Here is a 10,424-nt window from a genome sequence, read left to right on the forward strand (position 1 = left end):
GTGATTGATCATTTATTGGGCACAACTTTCCCTGTACATTTGGGGTATTTTGGACAACATTCCCCAGCTGTGTTTATTCTTCATTAGCAAACATCTGGCCAGGGCCATTCTCCAGACAAAAGTATTTCATCTGAGATAGGACAGACTATAGATAGATAAGCATTAGTTCATCTCACCTACAGATAAAAGAAAATAACCACTAACAATTAAGACCTTAACTCCTTACCTCCACCCCAGTTTATTTCCACAGGACCCTAATTTAAGAGATTTACTGCTTACAATTCTGGGATGGTGTTTTGGCCATCTGCTAGTTACTGAGACAAGGTAAATACTTCTACTGACCCAAGGAGACAAGGGACAAGGCCAGGCTGAGGATAGGTGCCAAGCTTCGTTTCTTGTGCAAATTAAGCTTTTACCCTCCCTCCTTTATCTCAGTCCAGGTGTTATTCCTGGTTCTTAGGATTCCCCTTTTTTCAATTAACTCAGAGCAAAAGTGCTTTTACTAACCAAATACTACACATTGTGATGCAGGTTGCCTAGCAACCCAGTAAACTTCCTCCGGCCCTACCAGAAAACGGTGCAGCCAGAGGATTGCTGACGGTATGTGTATATATACTGGGAAGTTCAGGGAGGGAGGGGGAACAATGAGAGAACAACAGAGGGACAGAGAGGAGCTAAGTATGAGGACAGAGAAGAAGCTGTGCAGATGGAATCGACTTAGAAGAATAAAGGGAATGGACTAAAGAGCTCAGTGTGCATAGATTCTTTTGATATCCCTCAGATTAATTTCTTCACCGCTGATAGTGTCTATTCTGGACCCTGAGAGAAATCTCCACCGGCAGGTTCCAGTGGGGAATTCATTAATTCCTCTCACTTTACACATAGGGAAACTGAGGCATAGGACACCCAAGTAACTCCCACCAGATACAGAGCTGGGACTTAAGCTTTCAGTGTTGTACCACACTGTCGCTACTGGACCGACAACAGAATAGAGTTGAGTGTGAACTGGCTCTGTGTGTGTGTGTGTGTGTGTGTGTGTGTGTGTGTATGTATGTGTGTGTGTCTGTCTGTCTGTCTATTACTGTCAGTCAGCTGTTTCACCTTTATTCAAAGAGCCCTTGGAAATAGAAGTGATGCATCTGTGCCCTTGTAGACACACTGAGTTATGGGCTACCTGCAGACACACATACAATGGAACCAAGTCAGAAAAACAGCGGGAAGGTATACAAGGACTTGGGGGCCTCTGACCTAAGCTACAACTCTCCCATCATAGAAGTCATACCCCGAACACGGAGTTGGGGAATCCGACATCCGGACTGGAGGAGACTTGACGGGGCTCTCCTGAGCGGTGTCAAACATAAGGTACAAGGCCTGCTTCTTCGGAGTGTCATCATCCTGCTGCAGGAATCAAAGTTACACATGCATTAGCCAGGAACAGTGGCCTGAGTACGCCACTCAAGTGAAGAAAGTACTTGTCAACAAGAAACAAGTAAGCCTTCAGCTTTCTCAAGCTCCCGGAAGAGAGGAGAAAGCAGGAGGTGACTCAGAGAGGGCCAGGAGAGTAGGAGAGAAGGACCCATGGAGACCTAAGGTGGGAAGAACCCTCTGGTACTGCTACGTGCCCTGTTCAGCCCCTCAGTGCTCATGGGCCACAGTGGCAAACACCCGTGCTGAGGATGCAGAGTTAGCCAGCCACGCTCTCAGTCCTCACAAGGGAATGAGGGAGTGACAGCATGCTGACCCCAGCGATGAGCACTGCCACTGAGGCCCTGTGGTGGTTTGAATGAGATGTCCCCCACAGTCTTGCGCATTTGAATACTTGGTCCCAAGATAATGGTGTTTGGAAGGTTTAGGAGGCAGGGCCTTGCTGGAGGAAGCTGTCTTACTGGAGGCAAGCTCTGCTGAGAGTTTAAAGACTGCTTCTTGCTTGTGGTTCAAGATGTGCCTCTGCTCTGCTATCATGGACTCTTAGTCCTCTGGAACCCTAAGCCCGAATTGGTCATGGTGTTTTATCACAGCAACAGCAAAGTCACTGAGACAGACCCCAAAGAAAGAGACAGGGCAATAGGCTTGGCCAGAAATGACAAAGCTTCCTTCTTCTTGGCTGGGCAGGAGGGTCATGAGCAGAGGCCACAGCAGGGGCTGCAGCTCAGAACCCCTGAGAGTCCTTCTACAATCAAGGCCTACAGGAGAGTGCAGGTGGATTTGGGCACTGACTATACAATGGATGGCTAAAAGGGACAAGAGTTACTGGTAAGGCGGTCAGCCTAGAGTCCCAAGACCTGGAGCAATGAGTCTAGGGATGGGGAGTGGCATTTCTGTGTAATGAGACAACTCTGAACGACCCTGTGCAGCCTTGCTGGAGACCCCACAGAAGTCCCTGCCAGGCCAGTGTATAGGAGGAACTCACGGGTAAGGAGGAGCCAAGCTTTTCCATGTATTCGATTTCATAGGAGTTTCTGTAGTCCAGCTCTGAAAACAACAAATAAGTGAGATTAAGGACCAGGGGAAGACTGAAAGACCTGGCCCAGCAGGGGGTGGGCCGAGCTTTTGGGGGGCCATCACTGACTACAGTCTTCAGATCCAGCCTCCATCGAGGCACAGTTCAGCAGTTTCAGACAGCCTGTAAGCTTCCTGCTGGGAGGAGCTTTGGCCCTTAGAAATGTGAAGGAGTTCCAAGGAAATGAAGCTGTGGCCACACACAGGTCCGCAATGGGCAGACCCAAGTATGTCCGTTGTGTTGAGATCAGAAGGCACAGGTGTTTGGGGATCGTTTCCGTCTAACTCTCAAGGGCTGCACCACGTAAGATGACGCGGCACAGTGACGGCTTGGAACTGTGCTGTACGGTCCCCCCTCTGTGAATTCAGCAGCCCCAGGACAGGCAACACTCCTCCAGTGCTCCTTCCTAAGCTGGTAATTTCCTTCAGTTCTACTGGTTGCTTCAGGGCTGAGGCCTGACATTTTGATAGACCATCTTACCAAAGCCAGTTTTAGGGATCTCTCTTGAGGTCCCATGATCCCAGTTAGGGAGAGTATGTAGGTTCAAGGCCTGCCTGGGCTATAGAGTTAGGTTCAAAGGTAGCCTGGGCAACTTAGGTCAGGAGACTCTTGTCTCAAAATGGGAAAAATTAAGAGGGCTAGGGGTGTAGTTCAGTGGGGGTGCTTGCCTGGAATGTACAGTGCCCTAGGTACAATTCCTAGTTCAAGAAAAGAAGGGAGGAAGGGAGGGAGGGAGAGAGGGAGGGAGGGAGAGAGGGAGGGAGGGTTTAAATTTAAATTCTGCTTTAAATTCTAAACCTCACAGAGTAGGCATGCAGATAAAGTCAAGGAGCTCCCTCTCACACCAGGCCACATGCAGGTGGCAGACTAGGAACAGTTCCACCACTGGCACCAAGTAGCACATGTCTGTACAACTTCAGGGGAGGCTGAGTCACTTAAGGATAGGGCTACTTCACACTGAAGAGGCCAATAGCTATTTTTAAAGAGTCTTCTCATATCCAAGGGCCACTTTGGAGAATGACCTCATACCAGGGCATCACACAGCCAAGAGGACTTGACTGTTTTCCTAAATCTAATTGCTAGAGCTTTGCTAAGGGAAGTGCCCTGGGCAGGAGATGAAGGGTCTTCATTTCTAAGACCAGGGAGGTCAGCTTAGTGGACTTCTCTGTACCTGCTGATTCAACAACGAAATGAAACTCAAAGTGACACACTGTCGTGGATAACGTGACAAGGTATAACAAAAAGGCCTACAATTAGTTACCCAATAGGAAGAATCATGACCAGACTTATTATTGCTCATTCTAACATTTCTCTTTGAACACAAGTGATGTTTTATTAAGAGGAGATGGACAAAGGGCCCTGGAGAAGGATGAAGAGACTATATTCACCTTTTCCTGTCCCCTTCTCAGTCTCTGTCATAAGACAACCATGGTGACTACCCAGATGGACAACTTGCCCTCTGCTGGATGTGGGAAGAGGGGGTAATATAGTTGTGTATAGGGAGGTGGGGCCACCAAGTAGCTATGAAGATTTGTGGGTCTAAAAGCAACTGCTCAGGGCTGTAGAGATGGCTCAGTGGTTAAGAATATGCACTGCTCTCCCAGAGGATAGGATTCAGTTCCCAGCACCCACATTGGACAGCTCACCACCACCTGTAACTCCAGCTCTTTGGATCCAATGTCCTCTAGACTCCATGGGCACCGTAAACACATGATGCACATAAACTCACCTAAGCACACACTCACACATGAATAAAAATAAATAAATCAAAAATAAAATAAAATAAAAACAGTTGCTATCAGGGTCTCCTGGGCAGGTGAGGTCCCAGAGACAGGCTGCCTAACATTCTCAGGTACAGAAGAGAAGGGCATTCATTAAACAGATGAGCACGCTCATAATTCAAGCAGAGTGTGTAATCACTGGGAGGTGATGGAGGCCACACAGTCAAGGTGGTATCCAAGGCAAACAGGACAGTCCAACTCCATGGGTAACTGCTAACCTATGGTCCTCTGGGGTTTTGAAACAGCAAAGACAACCTGAAGCTCTTCAGCGCTACTCGTGCACCCAGGTAGGAAGGAACAGGACTAGCTCACACCCTCATCCTACAAATGAGGGCAGGGGGCCCCGTCTATTCTCACCACAGTAGCACAGAACTATGAAACCAGGCAGGTCTGCCCTGCACAAATCACCTCAGGCCTTCTCAGTGCACAGACTATGTTTCCTCAATCTTCAGGTGGGGGCTACAGGATCCACCACAGAGCTCAGAGGAAATAAAGCCCTGTGTGCAAAATGACAGTCCCTGCTTCCCTCCTCCCTCCTATGGAATTACCATCGCTGCACATGTGTGCTCAAATAGTAATTACGAAGGCTAGCCCAACATTTCCCTTTCCTGTGGTTGGTGGCTTCCATAAGACGAAGTCTCAGACCGCAGCTGCAGCCCTGGACTGATTCGTTCCAGGGTCACATCAGCACTCCCAGATGTCTGATGTGCTGAACGTGTCCTTACTGAAAGAACAGGAGGGAAGACCTGATGAGAGGCTTCTCTGTCCAGGGTGGTTACAGCGGGGCCAATGCCTCCTACAGCCATGGTGTCTTCACGTCGGCATTCTCTACCACCCAATGGCTAAACTGATCCGTCGCTTGCCAAATCTTTACTGCTATTTTCTAAGGAAGCAGATTTCACAGGTTTTGTTTTAAAGTTAAATGTATGCCTATATTCTGAACTCTCTCTCTCTCTCTCTCTCTCTCTCTCTCTCTCTCTCTCTCTCTCTCTCTCTGTAAGAATGTGGGTGTGTGCACACCACAGTGCATGCGCTCTCTCTCTCTCTCTCTCTCTGCATGTGTATATGAATATTCACATGTATGAATGTGGGTTGTGGCCTTCAGTAAACAAACTCCCCAGTAACGAACAAGAAATGCACACACGTCTTCCTCACGGTGTTAGGAGCCCCAGATGAAGCATTACAGGCAAGCAGGGAAAAGAGGGGATATCCAGGCAAAGGCTGAGACAGGCAAAGGTGGGGGAGGGAGAGGGAACGTCTGGTTCTCCTGTCTCTACCTTCCAGACTGCTGGGAGGACAGGTGTGCGCCACTACACCTAGGATCTACGCGGTGGGGAGGCACCCAGGGCTTCATGCAGGCACTCTACCAACCGAGCACACCCCAGCCCTAAGATACATGAATTATTCACGCCAAACAATCAGAGAGGAAGCAGAGACTGAAAACACAGCACAAGGAAGACACTGAGCTAAGACAAGTGCTTGGGATCTTCCCAAACCCACCAAGTTCTCATTAGCAAACCTGGGGAAACCGTCTGCCTCCAGGCCTCATTAAAATCTGTGGCCATGGGCCTGGAGAGATGGCTCAGAGGTTAAGAACACTGGCTGCTCTTCCAGAGGTCCTGAGTTCAATTCCTAGCAACCACACGGTGGCTCACAACCATCTGTAATGAGACCTGGTGCCCTCTTCTGGCCTGCAGGCATACATGCAGGCATAACACTGTACACATAATAAATAAATAAATTGTAAAACAAACAAACAAACAAAAAATCTGTGGCCATACTGTATGACCAATCTGTGAGGGCTATGAACAAGAATGGCACCAAAAGACCCATGGGTGAGTTGACTTACAAAGTTCAGTGTGACCGATGTTCCTTTGGCACTGTGCCTTTCAAAACTACAGAAGGTATCATAAGCCATACAGCCAAGGACAGGCAAGTGAGGATTCAGAATCTGGGTTAGAGGGGCCAGTATGGTTCTCAGCAGGCATCATGTGGCCAGGGGACAGTTGCTCTCAAGCCTTAGATTTGCATTCAGGGGGAGGTGTGCAGATTGTCACATGGGTAATGGTTACCTGGCTGGCAAGTATCTTTCCTGGCTCTTTGCCCCCTAGCGACAGTATTCTCCAAGGCAAGGTGTGGGTCTGGCTGGCCACCGAGTTGCTTACCCTCTGAGGGCGAATTGAATTTGGTCTCATTTACAAAGTTAGACAGGTCCGAGGGCTGTGGGAAGTCCTGTTTGTCAGCATCCAAGTCCACTGTCATACACGTCCACTTCTGGCTGGTGACGGCCAGCTTCTCCTCATCTGTGGCATGGACCACTGCAGAGATTGCTGGGGGTGCTTCCGGCGTGGCAGCTGGAGTGGAATCCTGTGAGGAGAGGAGACAGCCTCTTCTTTCACCCAGTCTCAGAATCCGTGCCCCTCAAACCAAGGAAACCCCTCCATCTGCTCCTCTGGGACTCTGATCCACAGTGCCCCTGGAGGAAACTTTACTGATGGTTGATTTCAGGGAGTGACCATGGGTTTATCAAAATTAATTAGTTAATAAAAAAAAAAACAAAAACAAAAAAATCAACAACCCTGAACACAGTAACTCCTCCCTGTAATCCTAGCATTTGAGAGGCTGAGGCAGGAGAACTGCTGGGAGTGTGAGGCCAGACTGGGCTATGGTGTAAGACCCTTTCTTCAAGGACTGGGGATGTGGCTCCATGGCCTGGTGCTTGCCTTGCACGTGCACAGTCCTGGGTTCAATACCCAGCACTGAAAACAACAACAAAAAGCCTCAGTATGATGGTTCATCCCTGAGATCCCAACACTCAAGAGACTGAGGCTAGCCTGGGCTATGCAGTAAGTACCAGGCCAACATGAGCTAGTGTGAGACCCTGTCTCAAAACAAAACAATAACTACATCTCTGTCTTGGTTATCTGAGAGATTCCAGCTACTTTTACAGTCGGATCATCAGCACTGTCTAAGAGTCCTCACACAGGTCCTGATGAAGAAAAGGGGGTTTTACCACCACTGTATAGTGAGAACCCAGGGGAGAGCTACAGCTGGACCTCAATTCTCCTATCCCTGGAGCCGAGGTCCTGGTATGTTCTTTCACTGCCCAATGGTCAGCAATTGAAGTTGGTTTTGATTTGAAGATCACCTTGTCTTATAACCCAGAATGGTAGCAAGCCTGCCTGAGGATTACCTTCCTTGGTCTATGAGGAAGGTGGAAGAAATGAGCTTGTTAGAAACACCACTAAGAGGGAAAGAGACTCATAACAAATTCAAGTCCCCACTTTTTTTTCCTAAAGATTTATTTTATGTGTATAAGTGTTTTGCCTGTGTGTACGTTATGTGCATCATGTGCATGCAGTACCCACAGAGGCCAGAAGAGGGTGGTAGAACCCTTGTACTGACAATTGTGAACCAACCACCATGTGGGTGCTGGGAAGTGAACTTTGATCCTCAGCAAGAGCAGTGAGTACTTTTAATCACTAAACTTTCTCTCTAGCCCCAAGCTTCTTGAGGGTAAGCGTCCCTCATCTTCCCACTCTAACTCTGATGGCGTAATTTGTTATTCCTGATAGTCAAGTTTCCGCCCCCCCCCCCACCTCCTCATTTTCTCACTCTGTGTCCATTGATTTCAAAAGACCCTCTCAACTTGATGCAAGTTCTCAGAAGATTAAATGGCCAGAAGAGACTAGAAGAATTCCCACTATAAAATCTTGCCCTTATTCTCAACTAATTCCTCACAGAACACACCTTGATCTCCACCAAACTGAGGGGGTGGTTAAAACACTCCACGCCGTAAAGAGAAAAAAGGAAAACTCTGCTCTCCCTGTTTTTTGGTGTGCATGTATGCATGTGTGCACAGTGTATGTGCACATGTGCAGTAGTGTGTATATGCATGTGTGTGTTACACAAGTGCATGAATGGGGTGTGTGTGTGTGTGTGTGTGTGTGTGTGTGTGTGTGTGTGTGTACAGACAAAGGAGCATTAACTCCCCGATTAGCAATGTAATAATGCTCAAGGGATCAAGGGAGTGCTGTACCTGAGAAGGTGGATCAGACAGAGGAGACCTCTTTGGTGACTTCTTCACCCTAAATGTGTCACTGTAAATAAAATGGGAAAGGTAAGCAACACAGGGTCACAGGTCATTCCCAAACACCTGGCAACCACCCAGCCTCCCGCCTACCCAACAGTTCATTCTGACTTTTTAACTGATAATATTTTTGCCCCCAAGGGGAAGATCCATCAAGCTGGAAACCTTTACAGAGAAGCCATTTTGGAGAACCGACCCAGAAAGATGCAGCTAAATTTAACAAACTGTTCTTACTATTATACAGCAAACCTGTGGTGAGGAGACTAATTTCTGAGCCAACTAAGGTTGGGGGAGGGGCCGCAGGCTCATGGCACTAATTAACAGGATCCAATTTTCACATGGGCAAGGAGACACAGCTCTTAATGAATAGCCAGAGGAGCCTGCGCAGAAACAGAAAAGTTCTGGATCCTGTGGGGACCCGGGGAGCCCTTTGTACTCACAGGAACACAGAGAGCAATGGGTTCTTCTGCTCTGAGAGACTCTGGGTAGGATTCTGACTAAAGGCAGAGTCGAGGAAGATTGTGTCTTATGCCTTTCCCTGGCTGTGCACATGATTCCATACTCTTTTCTCCCTTTCTTTTTCCTTCATACAAGGTAACAGAGGTGGGGCAGACCGACCCCAGGAGAAAGGGAATGGTTTGGGCACAAGTAGTAATATTCGGTTCATGAGCCACCATGCTCTGGGAGTCATTTCTATAATTAAAAATGAACACCCTCAACCTACAACTGGCCCTTTTCTCCTGGTTCCAGCTCTCCCCAGCATGGTTTTAGGACCAGGCAAGGCTAGAGCTCAGGTATGGAGGAGGCAGGGTCCCTCAATTAAAGTCCTATCACTCTCCTCCGTTTCCCACGTTAACTAAGTAGTAGAGAAATTCGGTACCCAAGTTCCTTCCTTGTGTACTCTCAAATAAAACACTCCAACAATGGCATTTGATCATAAGAAAATACTGTAAATGGTTATTTACAGCATTTATGGCATTTGCCATAAAAACAGTCCAGTCCCAACCTAAGGCATATATTTATTCATGCATATAAATATATAACTTTTATAGGTGCTAGATGACTTGAAAATACTAAAAAGCAGCTGCTTGGGTAGGACAGAATTGGGAGACTCCATGCTACCCTGGAAGCTGCCAGAAGCCTGGGTCCAGGTCAGCTTCCCCTGTAAGGGAAGGTTGAAAGGAACATAGATCGAGAGCCCTGAGCTCTGCCCTGGCTAGGGTATGGTGTACTAGAGGCACACAGGTGGCCAGTTGCATTGGTGCCTGGTGGGGCTACCCATAGATGAGACATGTTAATATCCAGTCTAGACATAAGTAGCCAAGAACATGACCCAAGGCACTCTGGCAGTGGTTCTCAGCCATGGGTTCCATGCTGAGCTGATCCCACATTCCCTCAGATTTCTGCAAGCATGAATTTGGAAGAGCCCAAATGGTAATGCCTCATAATGTAACAAAAAACAGCCAGGGCAGTCTCTGCCCCAGGCTTCCTGCAGTGCTTAATACAAAGCATCCTGCTAGTGAAAGCAATCACCCGCCAGCCCAACTTACAACAAAGGAATGGAATGAGGAGTTAAAAACCAATATATGGATTTCAGATGAAGATACGCACCCCACCCCCACCAAGAAAAAAACAAACAAACAAACAAGCAGGGGAAGGGTTCCACTGCGGACAGGCAGGTAGCTGTTGGCTAATCACGTTTGCACAGCTCAGCAGGTCTCATGCTAATCACGGTGAAACAGAAAAGTAACCTTGGCGGCAGGGGAGCCCCGACCCATCATCATTCCCAAGCTCTACGCAGAAACACAGCGGCCACCACAGAGACGAAAGGAGAGGGGCCGCAAGCGGAAACAAGGCGGAAGCCCCACACAGGAGGTGCAAGAAGCAGACTGCATTAAATTTACTTACAACAGAGAACACACAGACATCACATCTTCAACCATCCTAAGACAAGAAGACAAAGAAGAGAGACAGACAGAAGGAACTGACACAAAGATAAATCTGCAGACACCGGGCACTAGTGGCTTAGGATGTGGCAGCCATCCATAGCGGA

At 48.1% G+C, this 10,424-nt stretch overlaps 1 protein-coding gene across 8 annotated transcripts in view; it reads right to left on the reverse strand.

The window, feature by feature from the left end:
* Tacc2 (transforming acidic coiled-coil containing protein 2) overlaps positions 1 to 10,424 on the reverse strand; it is a 73,938-nt gene that overhangs the window by 23,533 nt on the left and 39,981 nt on the right. For 3 of the 8 annotated variants that reach the window (XM_052760840.1, XM_052760836.1, XM_052760833.1), the window contains exons 4-8: positions 10,280 to 10,315; positions 8,321 to 8,381; positions 6,447 to 6,648; positions 2,411 to 2,472; positions 1,283 to 1,398 (exon numbers count right to left, since the gene is read on the reverse strand). In XM_052760840.1, the coding sequence (XP_052616800.1) occupies positions 1,283 to 1,398; positions 2,411 to 2,472; positions 6,447 to 6,648; positions 8,321 to 8,381; positions 10,280 to 10,315 (477 nt within the window). The remainder of the gene's footprint in view (positions 1 to 1,282; positions 1,399 to 2,410; positions 2,473 to 6,446; positions 6,649 to 8,320; positions 8,382 to 10,279; positions 10,316 to 10,424) is intronic. The other 5 variants (XM_052760841.1, XM_052760839.1, XM_052760838.1 and 2 more) reach the window with 3 other exon arrangements.

The sequence above is a fragment of the Peromyscus californicus genome, unplaced genomic scaffold, assembly GCF_007827085.1.
Source record: "Peromyscus californicus insignis strain IS unplaced genomic scaffold, ASM782708v3 Scaffold_4__1_contigs__length_199733344, whole genome shotgun sequence".
In the NCBI taxonomy this organism is placed as follows: Eukaryota; Metazoa; Chordata; class Mammalia; order Rodentia; family Cricetidae; genus Peromyscus; species Peromyscus californicus.